The sequence below is a fragment of the Myotis myotis genome, unplaced genomic scaffold (assembly GCF_014108235.1).
Source record: "Myotis myotis isolate mMyoMyo1 unplaced genomic scaffold, mMyoMyo1.p scaffold_m19_p_17, whole genome shotgun sequence".
In the NCBI taxonomy this organism is placed as follows: Eukaryota; Metazoa; Chordata; class Mammalia; order Chiroptera; family Vespertilionidae; genus Myotis; species Myotis myotis.
This window is the reverse complement of record NW_023416321.1, coordinates 34,163,958-34,184,097: the sequence shown is the minus strand read 5'-3', so window position 1 is coordinate 34,184,097 and position 20,140 is coordinate 34,163,958. Positions and strand designations below refer to the sequence as shown.

Genomic DNA, 20,140 nt, shown 5'->3' with positions numbered 1-20,140 from the left:
AGGTCTGGCCCTTTGCCCAAAGTACCATGAACAATGAGTATTCTTTATATGAATCAAGGCCATGTGAAAAGAGTAGATACCAGAATTAGAATAATTCGGAAAAATGACTCTTCAGACCTGGTAGGTTTGGGGAAGAAAGTGTGTGGTTATCTCGTGTGCACTTTAAACCCTGGACCCAGTAGCTTTTTAAGCCTCTTTAAAAATAAAAATTTGAGTTGCTGAGAAGGGGCTTTGCCCAGTAACAGCCATCCAGGTGGGTTGCTTTAAAACCTGTTAATCTAGTTGGCAAATAGCTGATTCTTTCTCTGGCCCTCTCTGGATCTTACTAACTTCCTGAGAAAAACTTTCTGAACGCAGAAGATGGAACGCTTTTAAAGGACTAAGAGGCAGGAGCATTATCTCAATACATTTTGAGATTTTGCTCCCCTGCTATTGTTGACAGTTTTGCTCAAACAAACTCACAAAAATTCTTTACAGATTTTAAATGTTTCTTACAAAGGGAAATCCAGGTTATTTGTACTAATTTCCAGTCTTTGTAGAAGAAATATAATTAAGTAAAAACTCCTCAAACCAGAAGAAAAAGGACCATAGGTCCCTCCAGTGACAAAATAGGAAGGTAAATCTCTAAGTGTGTAAACTGTCAACTGTGCACAGAAGGTGGAGGCCCCAGACTCACTTCAGATTCTGACCCGGTGTCAGAATCTACTTGGGATAGACTGGACTAGGGGCCTGCGCTGGTTTTCCATCAACGTTTTCCCATCAAAAAAAAAAAAAAAAAAAAAGTCAGGGATGAAAGAAAATAACAAAATACAAGAAGTTTAAAATAAGTAAATAAATAAAAATAAAGGACTAAGAGGCAATATAACTATTGCCCTCTGTGTGCCTTCAGGCATAAACCCAGTGGGTGGAAAGCAGGAAGAACACTGTGGCATTACAAGGCAAAAACTGTCCAGGCACCTTTTTTGGGCGGGGTGAGTAGGAGCAGTGAGGAGGTTTTTGTTAATGTAGAAATTCTTTTACAAAGTTCATTTTCTGGGATTTTAATCTGAAGCATTTAGTCACTGGGGAGGAAAAGAATAGAAGTTAGCTATAAAAATCAAGTAGGTGACACTTTTATTGGGGCAGAATGAGACAGTCCAAGAATGTAGATAGTGATTCATTCTCCATAAATGCTCATCTATTTATAGTGTGTTCATCCTGGAGTTATTTCTTTGTTTGCCTTCTTTCTTTTCGATTTTGATTGATGATAGCCATGATATTTTGCTTTGATGTGTTTCTAAGTGTAGTTTCACACGGCTCAGTAAAAATGATGCAGCCATCAAGTACGCAATTATTGCAGTATATGGTCTGACTGTATGGCAGTGTTGTAGCAGCTTCCTAGTTTCTCCTTTTCCCTCCCTTTTCCGTGTCCTCCTTCCAGTGTGGAAGGGTCTGCATATTCTGGCTGTGGGCAGAGGTTCAGGGACGAGAGGGGGTCTTCCAGCTTTGCATGAGCAGTGGACACGGGATCACGCATCCTCTTCTGGCTGTAAGGAAACTTGGCTACACTGGGCTGCTTTCTTAAATCTTCAGTGGCTTTTTATTTTCTTCAGTCTTCAGTGATGAGAGAAATATTATGAAGACATTGCTATCTAATTCAGGGGTCCTCAAACTACGGCCCGCGGGCCACATGCAAATACAAATATTGTATTTGTTCCCGTTTTGTTTTTTTACTTCAGAATAAGATATGTGCAGTGTGCTTAGGAATTTGTTCATAGTTTTTTTTAAACTGTAGTCCAGCCCTCCAACGGTCTGAGGGACAGTGAACTGGCCCCCTGTTTAAAAAGTTTGAGGACGCCTGATAATTTCTAACCTTTTTCAATAAAAAATTCCTGTGTTCAGCAGCATGGTTAATGCTCTTGTTTAGCCTTCTCCCCAAAACTGTACATGGTGGCTTGGAATGTTCACAACTCGCGTGCATGGCAGCGTAAGATAACGCCTATATTCTACATCGCTACTGTTTTGCATAAAATAAATTGGTAATGATTGACACTTAGAAAAAAATTGGGTAGGTGGATAATAATAATGTTCCATGTAGTGATTCCACTTATATTCTCTTAATCTTATGATTTACCCCAAAACACATTTGAAAACAAGAATTCACTAACCTATGACAGAATCATTAAAAAGGGGAAAAGGAAAAAAAAAAAAAAAAGACTGGGTTTTGGTGCCTAAATGCTTTCCCAGAGAACTCCCCTCAGAACTTTTTCACAGCCGCCGTTGTTTCCTCCATGTGAGCCACTGTCTGGTCCTCTTATATGTGTTCTGCAGGCTACCAGGCCTCCGCTTGGAGCCTGTCTCCACAGCTCGGCTGTTCCAGAAACCCACCCTTTTCCAAGTCCTCCTTCCAGTGTGGAAGGGTCTGCTTATTCTAGCTGTGGGCAGAGGTTCAGGGACAAGAGGGGGTCTTCCAGCTTTGCATGAGCAGTGGACATGGGATCACGCATCCTCTTCTGGCTATAAGGAAACTTGGCTACACTGGGCTGCTCTATAAATTTTCTGGAGCTCTTAAGTTTATAAGATGCATATATATATATATTAAATAAATGATAATCCATAAAAGAAGGTAAGAACCTATCCGTCTATACTGACAAATGGGGGAGAGAGGGGACTCTTCCTTACAGTAGCACTCCAATTAGTAAATATAGAAGAAGTGATGGAAACAGACGCTAACATCTGGCAAACACTACAGTAATAATCACGTTGGGCAGGAATCATCAAGGATGTCAAAATGAGTGGGCAAAGTGCGATGAGAAACAGGATATTTACATAGTCCCAAGATACTCATTAATTAGAAAACAGTAGCTTCACAGCAGAGAATGCTGGCAGACACCGCTTAAAGCAAGTGGTCAAAGTCAGCATCACCAGCAATGGGACGAATACACATGACATGTCTCCTGATATGATGCACTGAGGACACGACCTGACCTCTGTGGCATTCTTGCCCAAATTCTTGCATAATCGGGATTTAATTGAGAGACAACATCAGACAAACCAAAATTAAGGGAATTGTACAAAATAACTGCTCAATACTCTCTAAAAGTGTCAAGGTCATGAAGGTAACAAAAAGACTGAGGACCCATTCAAGATTGAAGGAAACTTAAGATCCTGACAACTAAATGCATAACTGGATCTTGAACCAGAAAAAGGGCATTCGTGGGACAATGCTACCCTCCTGATTTTGATAACTATGGTTATGAAAAATGTTAACATTCTCTGGGGGAAGGGTCTCTGAGAATTTTTTGTAACTTTTTTGTAAGTCTAAATGATTTCAAAATGAAAAGTTAAACAAATTATACTTGAAAACTTATACATTAGAGATTAGGCTGTCTTTCTCTGTTTGCCAGCGCCTGACATTGTAAAGCCCATGGGTTGACACATACAGCTATGTAAGGGCTTGGTGCCCAGGGGGAAGGAGATGTGGGGATCCATTTGGGACCTTATTAGAGTCAAAATCAGGCTTCTGAGATTTATAGACACAATAAATGATAACATTCAAGAGATATAAAAATATCCTTAACAGGTTTCCAGGGAGGGTCACAGGCATGCCAAATCCTTCCTTCTGCCTCAGGAAAGAGCTGTGTCCTTGGGAAGCCCAACCACAACCAGAGGAGGGGGAAACGCAATAGAAAATAGCAAAATGTTCATCACTCACTTGTCCTGGGACTCAATATACACATAGAGATGAGGCTCAAAACACTTGGAAACAATGCCATGAAATGGATTGTCTGGGGCTTTAGGCTTCTTTGGCTGTAAAGAAAAAAAGACAAGAAGAAAAAAGAAACCCTATACTTGAGCTGTCTTTGAAAAATTTCAAGCAGTTTCAAAGTAAATATCCTTTCCATGTTCACTCCTAACTTATAGATAAGAAGCACTCAATGTAACTAAACTGGCCGTAGCTGGTTTGGCTCAGTGGATAGAGCGTTGGCCTGCGGAATGAAGGATTCCAGGTTCTAGTCCGGTCAAGGGCATGTACCTGGGTTGCAGGCTCGATCCCTGACCCCCGTCGGGGTGCATGCGGGAGGCAACCAATCTATGTGTCTCTCACATCGATGTTTCTCTCTCTGTCTCTCCCCCTCCCTTCCCTCTAAGAATATCAAAGGAAGAATATCCTCCGGTGAGGATTAACAACAACAAAAAAGTAACTAAACTGGGTCTATATCCTGCATTATAATTCATGCCAACTTGTGAACAATAAGCTGGCTTTGTTAGCAACATTTACTTGCTTGGTATGGTGAAAATTTACTGCTACTTTGATAACACATGCATTTTCAATTTGGAAGTGATTCATCACTTGACTGATGTTTTAAAAATTAAATCCTAGCTAATAACAGCATCTTATATTTATAGTGCTTTAAAAGTTATAAAAGTGCTTTCACATGATCTAATTTTGATAGCCTCTTTTTACTGATTGTTATTATGAACCAGGCACTTTGATATGAAGTAATATCTCATCTACTCCTCACAACCCTCAATGTAGGAATTTTTACTATTAGTTATACCTAAAGAAAAGGAGTTCCACTGGCCAGGTGGCTTAGTGGTTGAGCATGGACCTATGAACCAGGAGGTCACAGTTCGATTCCTGGTCAGGGCACATGCCCGGGTTGAGGACTCAATCCCCAGTACAGGAGGCAGCCAATCAATGATTCTCTCTCACTGACGTTTCAGTCTCAGAGTCAGTCTCTCTCTCTCCCTCCCCTTTCCTCTCTGAAATCAATAAAAATATATTTTAAAAGAAAATTTCTGATTTTGAGCTGTGGTAATTTAAGTGGAAGTCCTTCTGCTTAAGAAATACATACTGAAATCTACAGAGGTAAAGGGCATGATATCTTCAAACTAACAAATTGTTCTGAAAGAGAGATGGGGGGAGGAAGGAAGAGAGAAGGAGAGGAGGAGTGGGGAGGATGTGATCAAAGTAAATACTAACAACCAGTGAATCAAGATGAAAGATTTTAAGAGTTCCTTGTAATATTCTTAAAACCTTTCTCTAAGTTTGACTTTGTTTTTTTAAAGTGAAATAAAATAGAAGACATGGGAGATGGGTGCCAAAGGCCTGGCAGGAAATCCCAGAGACAGTTGGGAAGCAGTCTTAAGAAATGGCACTCACCAACATCCTGGATAGTGCAGAGGACACTAACGTGTGGGAAAATACAGAAATCTATGCCTGAGCAAACAAGGGGTAAGATCAATTCCCAGGTTTTGATAATGCACTGGGTTAGCTGTCACCACTGGGGGAAGCTGGGAGGTGGGTACACAGGACCTCTGCTCTCTGCAACTTCTTGTGAATGTATATGTAATTATCCCCAAATAAAAAGTTTAAAAAGTGGTTCAGCAGAGAGAGGGAGAGATGGATGGACTCTGAATGCGAAGAAGTTTTAGGAATATCTTATTCTATTTTATTTTGCTTCTGTGTTCCCTTTTATGCATGCATGAAAATGACATGATAAAAATCTCTAAGTCTGAAGAACCCATTCAGTATAAAATACAGATTTTTAAATGATGAAAGAAAATGGCTACATGACATTCCAGCACACTCATCCTGATCAGTCTTCCTCGGGCCCTGCGCTTGACGAGCCCCACAGCACACTCTGAACTTGGCACTCGGAGAACGGCATAATCAGACAGAGCAGGCCTCCCCACCCCGCCCGCAGGCGACTCTGCTCTGCCCAGCCTCTGCCCACTAATGCCGCTCCTGGCAGTGAGAACAGAGACCGGCCACCACAGCTCTCGGTCCTCTTGCAAGGCTTTCAGTGTGAGATGGAAGGAAGAGAACAACAGGAGAGATTGTCGGAACTTTCCTTTCTTTCCACAGGGCTGCCTCCTGCTTGTGACTGTGCTCACATTTGAATAATAGGTGCTGGAATTTCAGCTTAAGCTGGTGTCTCCCTTTGCACCATCCAGCTCCCCAAAGGGTTGATTCTCAGCTCAAAGCATCTACTAAGTCATTTAGCAGTAGCATTCAGGCTGGCTTTCTGCGTGTGTGAATTCTGTCCAAAAGCTGCAGATGTGGAAGCTATTTCCTCCTGGAGCTTGATGGAATAATAAAGGTTACTGTTGTCACAGTGAGGAGGTCTGCAGCTGGCCCCGTTTCCTTTTATTACTATCCAATGTAAACAGATTAAGTCTTACTGCTCGGATCACCAGAAAGGGACATTTTTAACCAGAAATTCCTTATTTCTTCTGCCTCTTTCTTTTAGACTTTGAGTACCCTCATTCTCTTTTCACATGTCATTTTTTTTTTTTTTTAATCATTGGGAATATGCTGGCAACTGATTGTTCGAACTACTAGTAAATGCCTCTTTTCAAGTTCATTCTCCCTTCAACATAACCTAAACAGTGGTAGTGAGCAGGAATGAGCCTCACCATGAGGGCACACTGGCCACTGACTGCAGTGCCACGCGGGTTGGGTAGCCCAGGGTAACCGCTGGGGGCCTTCCCCCCACTACCTCTGGCTAAGCTCACCACAGCAAACTGTGGACTTCCTCCCCAGCACCCCAGAGGGCTCCTGTGCACCCAACTGGAAGCCACAGTCAGTGGCTGGGAAGAGGAAGATCCTGGGGCTCCCACCTAATCAATCACAAGCAAGACAAAGTGCTGGCGAGGCCTGCAAGGTCAGGGAAGGTATGCGAGGAGGCATTCGTCACTGGTGTGTAAGTTTTATTACTAAGAAGCAATAGGCTGTGAAACTGCAAGTGGATAATATAGTCCGGGGATTTTTTAGTACTTTATTTTTAAGCACATTAAAGCCCTGGATCAAAAGAAATTTTACCTGGAAGTCTACGATAAAAGTGGCTCATAATCGGACTCCTCTGTTTGGAGGTAACTTGGTCTCCTCCCAACTCTCCACAATGATTCCTGATGGGGCACTCAGGAATCAGTTTGAAAGCAATTAGTTCTTTGTAAAGATCAAGAAACCAAAGAAGTCTGGAGAAAGTAAAAATATAGCCTGGCCGGCATAGCTCAGTGGTTAAGCATTAACCTATGTACCAGGAGGTCATAGTTCGATTCCCAGTCAGGACACATGCCCGGATTGCAGGCTCCATCCCCAGTGAGGGGCGTGCAGGAGGCAGCCAGCCGAACAATGAGTCTCTCTCATCATTGATGTATTTATCTCTCTCTCTCTCTCCCTCTCTGAAATCGATGAAAAAGAAGTTTTTTTAAAAATCTAATAAAGGTCATATGGTCAGATAATGACAGACCAGACTGGCACTTTCCCTACCACATGACTGCTTTACCACATGAGTCTGTGTTCTCCGTCCTTAGAATGAGCAGGTCTTGGTCATTATAACAATAACCCTGAGCTTCCGGAATGAGTAAAAAGTTTCATAAGAAATAATAAAAATCGTATTTTACCTGGCAAAACTGATTTTGTAGGAAATGGGGAATTGTATCTAATCCAGTTTAATCACATCCAGAGATGACTAGCTAAAGGGGCAACTTTTCATGGCAGCACTACAGCATCTGAGTATTCGGCTACACAGTTCTGGACATGACAATAGCAGTCACCAGCACTGGGAGACATGGCACGCAGGGTGGGTGGAGGATATACACCAGAAGAATGAGCTCTACATACAGCTCCCTCCTTCCCATCTGGTCCTTCCTCCCAAAATGTTAGAAGAAATTTTTTTTTTTTCTCCCCACACTGGCTGATAGGATGGCTTTAAATCAATTCCATTTAATCCTATAGATCTCTGGGATGCAGCCTGAAGGTACCCTTCAGTTTTATTCATTCACTTTTATTCGTGGGAATAATTCCTATGTCCTCTACTTTCCATTGAGACATCACAGGGTAATGAGAGTGTCAAGAAAGGAATCCTAGTCTCTGACTTCTAGGCCTGGCTTCCAGTCCTCACTCCTCCACTTCCAGACTAGGTAACCCGGGCAAATCACTTAACCTTCCTGAGCTGCAGGCATTGCAGCTCATATAAAATCCTATAAAATGAGAGACAGGCACTGTGAAGATGAAATGAAGTAAAGCATGTGAAAGACTTTTAAACTATAAAACACCATAAAAATGTGAGGTATCCATGTTATTATAATTATTTAATCAATGGACCAGACACATTTTATTGCATCACTTCAGAACTGCCCCTGGAAATTCTCCTCTCCTGGCTCCTGCCAGGATTGTACACCGCCCTCGCCATGCTAGAAATACAGGGTGAGCTGCAGAGAGTGTGGCTAGGTTTCCCAGAGCTAGTCTTCCCGGCCAGCCTTCCTCTGGTGGTGTCTGGACCAAACCAATACTATAAAATAATTCTTTAGAAGCCAAATGTAGAAAATTAAAAGGAAGGATCACTAATCCAGACAGAAAAAGTTCTGATTTATTGCTCTAAACTCTTCTTGTCATAAAATGGCAGTGAAACAAAAACACAGTTCTTGTAGGATGGAAAGAGAGGAAATTTAGAGTTGGACCGAAAAATCCGAAGGAAATGAAAGTGCTAGTGTGCTGGGAAAAGTAACTCCAAATACGCCACTGGGTCACCCTGACGTTTCCAGGCCTAAAATGATCAGCTTACACTGAGCGGAGGCCGCCCCCAGCTGATGGTGCTAACTTCGCTGGGGACCTTTCAGCCTTTCATGTCATCACCGGACCAGATCAAAGTACAACCGAAAGCTAAGCCGACAAGTTCAGGAGATGATGACTGAGGCCGGACAGAATTCTGCTGCCCCACCTCATGGGCTGATTAAACTTGTGCGTGTTGCTAATTCCGGTGGTGAGGCTTTTGGGAGCAGAGGCAGGCAGGAAGGGCTGCTGTTTCACTCAGTTTTCTAAATCCACTTTCAGATAAAGGCTTTCTATAAAGACCACCAAAGTTGTAATCTCTGAATGTGGTCAACAGCCAAAGGATCATATTTAGAGCGAGCAGACCCATTTTCAGAGCGAGCACGAGGTGGGATGCAAGTGGAAGTGCAAACCAGACTTACTTGATCTACATCTCCTTTCTCCATGGCCAGTTCCTCCATCTCTGGTGTTGACTCATCTTCCAGGAAGGGATTGGTAGATGGGGGTGGAGACTCGAGTTTTTTCTGTTGAGACATAAGAGATAGGTATCTTCTGAGCTCTGCCCATTGCTTTTTCCAAGTCTCTCCAAGAGCTAAGTCATGAAATCTGACCTAATGAACAAGAACTGAGGCAACATGACCACATTCTCACCTCTAAGCCTTCACATTGTTTTCCCATCTTCTAGAAACCTTATTGCCCACCCAACCCCACCCCAATTCCAATCTGGCTAAAACTCTTACTTATCCTTCAGTATGCAAATTAAAAGTCCCGTCTGGGAAGCCTTCCCCATTGTCAAGTTTGGGTTAGATGTTCCTGTCACCACCCCAGCGGTGCATCCCCTACCCAGGTATTTATTAAAATATTGCAACTGCCCATTTATTTGTCTCCTCCCTAGATTCCATGACGGCAGGGATCACATCTGTCCTGTTCCCCATGCTATCTCTGGTGCCTGGCATGTAATAGGTGCTCCATAAATATGAATGAATCAAAATGCCAGATGGGTTTGAATTCAAGAACAAACTATAGCAGGGCCTGGTGGTGCGCACTTGTAGTCCCAGCTACTCGGGAAGCTGAGGCAGGAAGATCACTTGAGCCCAGGAGTTCTGGGATGTAGCGCGCTATGCCAATTGGGTGTCTGCACTAAGTTGGCCATCAATACGGTGACCTCCAGGAAGCAGGGGACCACCAGGTTGCCTAAGAAGTGAACTTCCCCAGGCTGGAAACGAAGCAGGTCAATACTCCTGTGCTGATCAGTACTGGGATTGTGCCTGTGAATGCCACTGCATTCCAGCCTGGGCAACACAGCAAGACCCCACTCTTTTAAACCCTCAGTAATGAATCTTGAACCCTCAAGAAACAAATGATACAGTGATACTACCCTTATTCATTGCCTGAACCTTAAAAAAACAAACAAACAAAAAATAGCCCAGCTGGCATGGCCAGTGGTTGAGCGTTGACCTATGAACCAGGAGGTCACCTCTCAATTCCTCGTCAGGGCACATGCCCAGGTTGCTGGCTCGATCCCCAGTGTAGGGCATGCAGGAGGCAGCCCATTAATGATTCTCTCTCATCACTGTTTCTCTCTCTCTCTCTCTCTCTCTCTCTCTCTCTCTCTCTCTACCTTTCTTTCTGAAATCAATAAAATTATATTTAAAAAACAACAATAAACTATAAAGCTAATCTTATATGTTTTAGATTATAGACAAAAGTCCCTTCCCAAATAAGTCCCTTTACAACAACCACAACAAAATATCTTTGAGAAAAATTACTCCCCAGCTTCTGAATATGACCACTCTTTCAAAAATATACTGTTGAGTGGGACCACAGGCTGGTGGGAAAGCTGGAGGCGGGTGATGTAGGTTTTAGCTCCAACTCTTGGCCAAATCGTCTGGCTCCTGTGAGCCACAACAGCCTCATCTGCTGAATGAGGATACCTCACAGGACACTCGAACGATCGAATGTGATAAAGTGTGCAAAGTCCTAGGAGAAGCACATAATACATATAAGAGACATTGATGATGACAATTCCAGTGCAACTACAGAATCAAGGCAGCTCTTCAGGATTTTTTACAAGTTTGACCTTGAGATGTTTATGCCAGGGAGCTGGGAGTTCTAGCAGAAAGGAAACTAGGTAGACAAGCAGGATAAAGGAAATTGGTGGTGCTGGGGATGAGGAGAAAGGGCAAGGAATAGCTCTCTGGAGACAAGAAGCCAGGTACAGCCCCAGCTGTGTGGGTCAGCTGGTTGGAGCACTGTCCCGTACACCAAAAAGGTTTAGGCTCAACATATACCTAGTTTGCAGGTTCCATCCCTCGTCGGTTGGGGCATGTACAGGAGACAACTGATCGATGTTCCTCTCTTCCTCCCTTCCTGTCTCTCTAAAATCAATAAACATATCCTCGGGTGAGGGTTAAAAAAAAAAAAAAGCCAGGTGGAGAAGGAGTTTCCAATGTGACATTTTAGCATGTATTAATGGAGAAACAAACAATTCCCTAAGCCAAGAGGGATAGCAGATGGTCTACAGTGTGAATGACTTTGTCAAGTGCCAGGATATCAGCTAAAGATATTATTAAAAAAAAAAAAAAAAAAGAATTAGAAGAAGAAGAAGAAACCACACCTGTGTCTGTGTCTGGTTTAGACTTCAAGACAATTCTGCTTACACAGACATAAACTGCAGAATCCCTGGCCAAAACACTTGGATGCTATCGCACAGTTAGACAGAGCTTCAGCATATGAAGAAAGCCTTGTGATTAATGCATTAGCTCAAGGTAATCATTAGTAGAATAATGACTTTTGTGGTATCCTGCTGAGAAACAATATGGTCTAACAACCAAGCAAATATTTCAAATGTATACAATCAGAACTCTGGCTTCCTTGCCTGATACAGAAAATAAAAAATAAAAAAAATCCTATAAACTTAAAGCTATTTAAGTTTCTTTTTAGAATGAGGCTATTTTTAGGAAGAAATGTTTCTTTGAAAACAGTATTTCTAAGCTTTAGTTATCTCTGTAGGGGTTGTTAGTAGTGTAGGGAAAGAGGAATGGTGAGAAAGGAAATCCATGAAGCCTAAGCTTCAACAAGATAAATGAGGTACTAGCGTTGGATTCCTGGTCCCACCGGCTCAACAGTGGGTTTTGGGATCATATTGTTGAGCTGAATCTTTATGCTCTGAGTCTTCTGGTCCTTTGGTCATGTGGAGAGCAAGTCAGTAACTGAAGTGAAACGCTTTGTTCAAAATCATTCAGTGATAGAACAAGGATTTGAATTTTTGAACTAAACATTACTCACCTATTGTTAGGTCTACCAAGGTTGACAATAACAGATCAAAATTATACACAGGTGGGCCTCATTTTAAAAACAATGTGTTACTGGAACTCATGACAAAAAGTGGACATCGGTGAAGTGAACCGAGGGTGTTCCTGGGCTCCACTCTCACTGGGAGAGTGTCTGTGCATAGATGTAGGAAGTAATACATAAAAGGCAGCATTGAAAAGGCATTTGGGGCAGGAGAGCACGGGCCACTTGCTCAGTGTTATGGGTCGGAAGAGTCCCAAGATTTCTTTCCTATCCCCACCGTCTCTCTCTATTAACATCCCGATGGGATTCCTGAGGGAGTCATAGGCACTAAGTAACTTCTTGCTCATTCATTTGGGGCGCAAATGTTTCAGGTGTGGACCACGTTGATGCAAAAAAGTGATTCATTCCTTCATTCACCCACTAACAAGTGGATGTGCCATATGCCGGGAACCAGCTGCCCTCAGGAAGATTATGGTCAGGCGAGGAAGATGGACTATAATAAAATAATCACAAAAACGTGTGATGAGGACCATTCAGGAAAAGTACAGGTTTTTATGAAAGGATGCAACATATGGTCACAGAACACTTCCCCAAGGAAATGATGTTTAAGCCAGAACTGAAGGATGCTCCAGAGTTAAATATGTGAAGGGGGTAGGAGGAGTGAGGTGGGTGTGGCCAGAGGTTTCCAGGCATAGAATAGCATCTGTATGCCATTCATTCAGCAGTTATGGACTGAGCATCTATCTACTCTGTTCCAGGTATTCTTCTAGGCACTAGAAATACAACCCTGAATAAGACGGAAAAGGAAGGGAGGCAGTGATGGAAACAAAACTTAGGAACTGGGGTGGCCTGGGGTGATCAGAAAAGGTCTCTTTGAGGAGGAGATAGTTGAGCAGAGACCTGAATAAGAAGGAGCCAATCAGACAAAGACCTGGGGAGGAGCATTCTCAGCCGGGGACCTGGTGCAAAGGCTGGAACGAGCTTGTTGCGTCTGAGAACAGGAAGGAAGGCAGGGCATGAGATAAGAGAGGCAGCAGGAGCTCAAGCACACAGCCTTTCCTGGGCCATGGTAAAGGGTAAATTTTTCTTATCGAAATTGGGCAGTCAGTGGGAGTTTTAAACAAGGAAATGATGGGATCTCATTTAATTTTTAAAATGTCATTCCAACATCATGAACTGGAATGGAAGCAAGAAGAACAGCTTAAGAGGCTGCTGCAGTGTTCTAGACAAGGGCCCATGTGGGAGTAGACGAAGCTGGCATTGTGGAGACAAAAAAAAAAAAAAAAGTGGCCAGATCTGGGACATATGTAGGAGATAAGGTCCAGAGGACTTGTTGAGAGAGTGGATGTGAGGGTGAAGGAAAGAAAGAAATCAAGGATCATTCACTTCTTGGCCTGAGCAACGGCGTGGCTGGTGTTACCATTAACTGAGTAACAAACCCTGGGTTTGAGTCCAGGCTCTATCACTTGTTTATGTTGCTTAACTTCTCCAAGCCTCAGTTCTTCTATAAGAAATGTGAAGGGATAGAAATATCCACTGCACAGAGCTGCCATGAAGACTAAAGGAGATACTGTATGTAAAGCATGAGCTATGCATATAAAGTTGCTTAACTCATCGCCTGGTGCAAAGGGAAACCTCAGTATGTGTTCATTAGCATTTCATAGGGGCGGGCAACTAAATAAGGCAGAACTGTGGTTGTGTTTGTCTGGATGAAGCAACTCTCAGAAGAGGAAGAAATGGGAGCACAGGGCCAAGAAGTCTTGTAAAAAATGATTCCTTTTAATCATAAGTAAGATCCTGTCCCGACTGTTTTGTCTCTTTGAGATCTCTCCAGGAAATGAAAGCGATGGGCCCATCAAATTACAAGGCCCAGGACCACTGAGTTTCTCTCCTTCTTCCCTGGTCTCCATCAAAGCCCTAGAGTACCGCAGGAACCACTACCCTGCTGGTAAATGTGACAGTACAAAGCCCTGAGGGCGGATACAGACTCCTGCTATTTAGAACGCCACACTAGTGCTCAGACTAATTTGCTGTGATGAAGGAACAAGCCTTTGCAGAGAGCAATCAGCACACAACTCAGCCTTCTGTGCATGAGCCCTGTTGTCAGAGCCAACCAGACCACACTTCTCATTCTCGCTTTGCAGCTGCTGTAAACCATAGAGAATTACAAGTTTGGGTTTAGATTTTAAATAACTCAAATGACATATTCCATGAGCTCTGGGGCTGCTAAATGAAACCAAAAATTTGTCAAGAAATGAGTAATTTTCCAATTTTAAGAGAATTCATTCTTTTTTCCCCCTTCTTTTCTTTGTCTCCCCCCCCGACCCTCCCCACACCTTCTGAATTCATTATTTTATGCTATGAGAGCTGATGTTAAGTCCACACAGGAAAGAAAAATTCTTCACATAGTAAGTGAATTCCTACTAATTAAACCACATGGGATTCCCAACACCTCCAAAACCACAAGGGCCACAGGACAGTCAAGTTGTCTAATTTACTGCTGGGAAGGCAGAACCTGGCTTTAGTCAGTCGTCTATCCATATCCATGTCTGTCTGTACAAATCCCTTTCTGAGGCCCTGGCTGGACACTTCAAATTATCAAAGAAGGAACTCTGAAATTTAAGACTAATCTGTTTCCTTTCCCTGGAGGAGAAAGCGTTCAGTTATGAGAGTTCCAGGCCCTGGACCGGTACCTCAGTTGGTTAGAGCATCACCCCTATACGCCATGGTTGTGGGTTCGATCCCCAGTCAGGGCACACACAAGCAGCAACCAATGAATGCAGAAATAAGTGCAACAACAAAATCGATGCTTCTATTTCTCTTTCTCAAATCAATAAATTAAAAAATGAAAGTTCCACAATTTCTGCATTTCTTATTTCATAAATATTTTACTCCAGCCCAAATCTTAATTTGTCCTTACAGAGATGGTCTGGAGGCTTCAGCTGGTAGGGCTGTGAACACAGCACTATGCACACCTGGTTTAATAGTGCTGGGACTCCCCGCTTGGTTTCACCATGTTCATATTAATATTGAGACAGTTATGTATAGGTTTCTTTCTCCATAAGCATCTGTGATATTCAATTTTTCATCTTTTTCCAAGGCCCTCCACAAAGAGGGAGCTTGAAAAACATTTTGAATAAATTCTGATCAGATGTGAAACGCTTAATAAAATGTTTTTCAGACACCTTGGGAACATTTTCTACTTTCTGTAAACAAAGCAAAAAAACCCTTATGTGTGTGTGTGCTTGTAATAAAGTCTCAAAAATATGCCCCACACTATTAAACAGTGGACATTTCTCGACAGAGGGATTTAGAGTAACTGAAAAGGAAGAGATAAGTTCTTTTAAAATATTTTATTCTGTTTGAGCTTTAACAGCAATGCATTTCTTTCTTTCTCTCTCTCTCTCTCTCTCTCTCTCTCTCAGACAAATTATCTGGAGTGTGAAGATGATTTATAACTAAATCAGAGAGTATTTTTTAAAACCCTTAATATTTTTAAATTGCGATATAATTAACATACAATTCACCATTTTAAGATGATTTACAATTTAGTGGTTTTTAGTATATTCACAAGGTTGTACCACCATCACCACTATCTAATTCCAGAACATTTTTAACCCCAGAAGAAACCCCATATCCATTAGCTGTCACTTCCTGATCTCCTTCCCCCAATCCCTGGTAACTACTTATCTATCTTTATGGATTTGCCTATTCTGGACATTTCATATAAATGGAATCATATATGTGGCCTTTTATGTCTGGCTTCTTTCACTTAATATAGTGTTTTTCAAGGTTTATCCATGTTGTACTACATGTCAGGCTGAATAATATTCCATTGTATGGATATACCACATTTTGTTTATCCATTTGTCCATTAAAAGACATCTGTGTTGTTTCTACCTTTTGGTTACTGTGAATAGCATTGCTATAAACATTCATGTACAGTATTCGTATGAACATATGAAAATCTTAAAGTCTCTTGGGTATACGCTTAGGAGTGGAAGCATGTATTATATTCTAACTAAAAAAACACCACCACATTTTTCAGATCACTTTGTCTTTTCTGGCAGAGTTATTAGCCCTTTATATTAAGCATCAGTACATGAGCACCATGCAACACACTAAAAGAGTGACTACTTTAGAGTCTTTTTTAAAAAAAAAAAATCTTTATTGTTTAAAGTATTACATAGGTCCTCCTTCCCCCGCATTAACCTCTTCTAGCCTGTTCTACTTCTTCTGAATCTTAATAAACCATCACTAATATCAAGACTCAGCAATGGGAGAGACTACGCAGGTGCACTCAAAGGAGACAAGAAAACAGAAAACAGTTTAAAACACAGGCTAGCTTAAACTTGAAAATGCTCCTAGCTTTTGATCCTATAATTCGCTTGTACCATAAGAGAATAATCTGAAATGTGAACAGACTTGTTCACAAAAATGTTCATTGTGGCCTTATTTATAAAAGTGAAAAGCACCTAAGGGATAATTAGGGAAATTATGGACCATCTACACAGCAAAATATTGCATAGTGATTGAGAAAACATTTAAGATATAACACGAGGAAAAGTAGGATATAAAATTATACTTACATACCACATATAAAAATTAACTTAAAATGGATTGAGATTTAAATGAAAGGAGCTAAAACTAAAAAACTCTTAGAAGGAAGCATAAGTAAATGTTTATAACCTTGGATTCCTAGAAGAAAACATAGGCAGTAAACTCTCTGACATCAGTTTTCAGCCACTATGAAAAACAGTAAGGAGCTTCTTCAAAAAAATAAAAAATAGAACTACCATATGACCCAGCAATTCCACTTATGGGTATCTATCCAAAGAAAATAAAGCACTATTTCAAAAAGATATATGCATCCTTATGTTCACTGCAGGATTATACACAACTAGAGGCCTGGTGCACGAAATTAATGCACTGGGGGCGGTGGGTCCCCTCAGCCCAGCCTGTGACCTCTCACAGTCCAGGACCCCTTGCTCCTTACTGCTTGGCTTGCTGCTCCTTAGTGCTGCCGTGAAGGCGGGAGAGGATCCTGCCACCACCGCTGAGCTCGCCAGCTGTGAGCCCAGCTTCTGGCTGAGCAGCGCTCCCCCTGTGGGAGTGCACTGACCACCAGGGGGCAGCTCCTGCGTTAGTGTCTGCCTCCTGGTGGTCAGTGTGCATCATAGCGACCTGTCGTTCTGGTCGTTCCGCCATAACGGTCGCTTAGGCTTTTATTATATAGATAGTAAAGATATGGAAGCAAGTTAAGTACTCAATAATAGATAAATGGATAAAGAAGATGTAGTACATATATACAATGAAATATTCCCCAGCCATAAAAGAGAATGAAATCTTGCCACTTGTAGCAATATGGATGGACTTAGAGGGTATTATGCTACATGAAATAAGTCAGACAGAGAAGGACAAATACTGTATGATCTTCCTTACATGTGGAATCTAAATAATAAAACAAATCAGAGCAGAAACAGATGCATAGAAAGAACAAGCTGATGGTTGTCAGAGGAAAAGGAAGTGGAGAGGAGGGTGAAAAAGGGAAAGGAAAATAAGAGGTACAAACTTCCAGTTGTAAAATCAACAAGGTATGTGGAATGTAATGTATAGTATAGGGAATATAGTTAATAATATAATAATAACCTTGTATGGTGTCAGGTGGCTACTAGACTTATTGTGATCACTTTATATTTTAATTAAAAGAGATAGAGGGAGACATAAACAGATGGAAGAACATACCATGTTCATGGATTGGTAGAATCAACATCATCAAAATGTCCATACTACCCAAAGCAATCTATAGATTCAATGCAATCCCTATTAAATTACCAACGGCATATTTCACAGATCTAGAACAAATGTCCCAAAAATTCATCTGGAATAAAAAAAGACCTTGAATAGCTGCAGCAATCCTGAGAAAGAAGAACAAAGTAGGTGGGATCTCAATACCAGATATCAAACTGTATTACAAAGCCACTGTTCTTAAAACAGCTTGGTACTGGCACAAGAACAGACATATAGATCAATGGAATAGAATAGAGAACCCAGAAATTGACCCAAAGCACTATGCCCAATTAATATTCGACAAAGGAGGCAAGAGCATACAATGGAGTCAAGACAGTCTCTTCAATAAATGGTGTTGGGAAAATTGGACAGATACATGCAAAAAGATGAAACTAGACCACCAACTCACACCATACACAAAAATAAACTCAAAATGGATAAAAGACTTAAACGTAAGACAGGAAACCATAAAAATACTAGAGGAATCCACAGGCAGCGAAATCGCAAACATGCCGAAGGAATTTCTTCTCTGATAATGCTCCTAGGGCAATGGAAACTAAAGAGAAAATAAACAAATGGGACTACATCAAAATAAAAAGCTTTTGCACAGCAAAGGAAAACATCAACAAAACAACAAGAAGACCCACTGCATGGGAGAACACATTTGCCAATGATATCACCGATAAGGGTTTAATCTCCAACATTTACAGGGAACTCATGAAACTTAACAATAGGAAGATAAACAATCCAAACAAAAAATGGGCAACGGACCTAGATAGACACTTTTCTAAAGAGGACATACAGAAGGCCGAAAGACATGAAAACATGCTCAAAGTCACTAATTATACGAGAGATGCAAATCAAAACGACAATGCGGTATCATCTCACACCTGCCAGAATGGCTATCATCAACAAATCAACAAACAACAAGTGTTGGAGAGGATGTGGAGAAAAAGGAACCCTCTGCACTGCTGGTGGGAATGCAGACTGGTGCAGCCACTGTGGAGAACAGTATGGAGTTTCCTCAAAAAACTAAAAATGGAACTCCCATTTGACCCAGTGATCCCACTTCTAGGAATATATCCCAAGAAGCCAGAAACACCAATCAGAAAGGATATAGGCACCCCTATGTTCATAGCAGCACAATTCACCATAGCTAAGATTTGGAAACAGCCTAAGTGCCCATCAGCAGATGAGTGGATTAAAAAACTGTGGTACATATACACAATGGAATACTACGCTGCTGTAAAAAAAAAGGAACTCTTGCCTTTTGCAACAGCATGGATGGAACTGGAGAGCATTATGCTAAGTGAAATAAGCCAGTCAGAGAAAGATAAATACCACATGATCTCACTCATTTGTGGAATATAGAGAACAACATAGACTGATGAACAGGGTCAGATCCAAAGACAGAGAAACAGCAATCAGACTATTAATCCCCAGAGGGAAAGTAGGGGAGGGTGGGGGTAAGGGGAAGAGATCAACCAAAGGACTTGCATGCATGCATATAAGCCAAACCAATGGACATGGACAACAGGGGGATGAGAGCATGAGTGGGGGGCGGGGGGGAGGATGGGGGTTAATGGGGGGGGATGATGACACATTTGTAATTCCTTAACTAACAAAGAATTTAAAGATAAAAATAAATAAATAAATAAATAAATAAAATAAATGCTGCCCCCCCCCCCAAATGTTTATAACCTTGGATATGACACCAAAATTCAATTAACAAAAAGGAAAAATAAGGCCGTAGCTAGTTTGGCTCAGTGACTAGAACACTGACCTATGAATGAAGGGTCCTGGGTTCGATTCTGGTCAAGGGCACATGCTTGGGTTGCGGGCTTGATCCCCAGTGGGGGGTGTGCAGGAAGCAGCCAATCAATGTTTCTCTCTCATCATTGATGTTTCTAACCCTATCTCCCTTCCTCTCTGAAATCAATAAAAAAATATATTTTTCTTTTAAAAAAAATAGGTAATTTGGACCATCAAAATTGAAAACTTTTGTACATCAAACAACACTACCAAAAAAAAACACACAAAAAAAAAACCCCACAGAATGGGAGAAAATATTTGCAAATCATATACCAGATACATGATGAAATATATGAAGAATACATCAAATATATCTAGAATATATTCAAAAACTCCTAAAACTCAATAATAAAAAACAATTTAAAAATGGGCAAAAATCTTACAACAGACACTTCTCTATAAAATATATACAAATGGCCAATAAGCACATGAAAAAAATGTTCAATATCATTAGTTATTAAGAAAATGCAAATCAAAACCACACTGAGATATTACTTTATACCATGAGGATAACTGTAATTAAAAAACAAACAAAACAGCAAACAGCAAATACTGGCGAGGATGTGGAAAAATCAAAACTCTCCTACATTGGTGGTGGGAATGCAAAATGGTGCAGCTGCTGTGGAAAACAATTTGGCAGTTCCTCAGAAGTTAAACACAGAGTTACCATGTAACCCAGCAATTCCACTCTCAGATATA

General features: G+C 41.4%; 1 protein-coding gene across 7 annotated transcripts in view; it reads right to left on the bottom strand.

Moving 5' to 3' along the window:
- VPS53 (VPS53 subunit of GARP complex) overlaps window positions 1-20,140 on the bottom strand; it is a 191,345-nt gene that overhangs the window by 60,669 nt on the left and 110,536 nt on the right. For all 7 annotated transcript variants that reach the window (XR_004972902.1, XR_004972903.1, XM_036340926.1 and 4 more), the window contains exons 16-17: window positions 8,965-9,066; window positions 3,695-3,789 (exon numbers count right to left, since the gene is read on the bottom strand). Coding sequence is in view for 5 of the 7 variants with exons in the window: in XM_036340926.1 (XP_036196819.1) it covers window positions 3,695-3,789; window positions 8,965-9,066 (197 nt within the window). In the remaining 2 variants the exon portion in view is untranslated. The remainder of the gene's footprint in view (window positions 1-3,694; window positions 3,790-8,964; window positions 9,067-20,140) is intronic.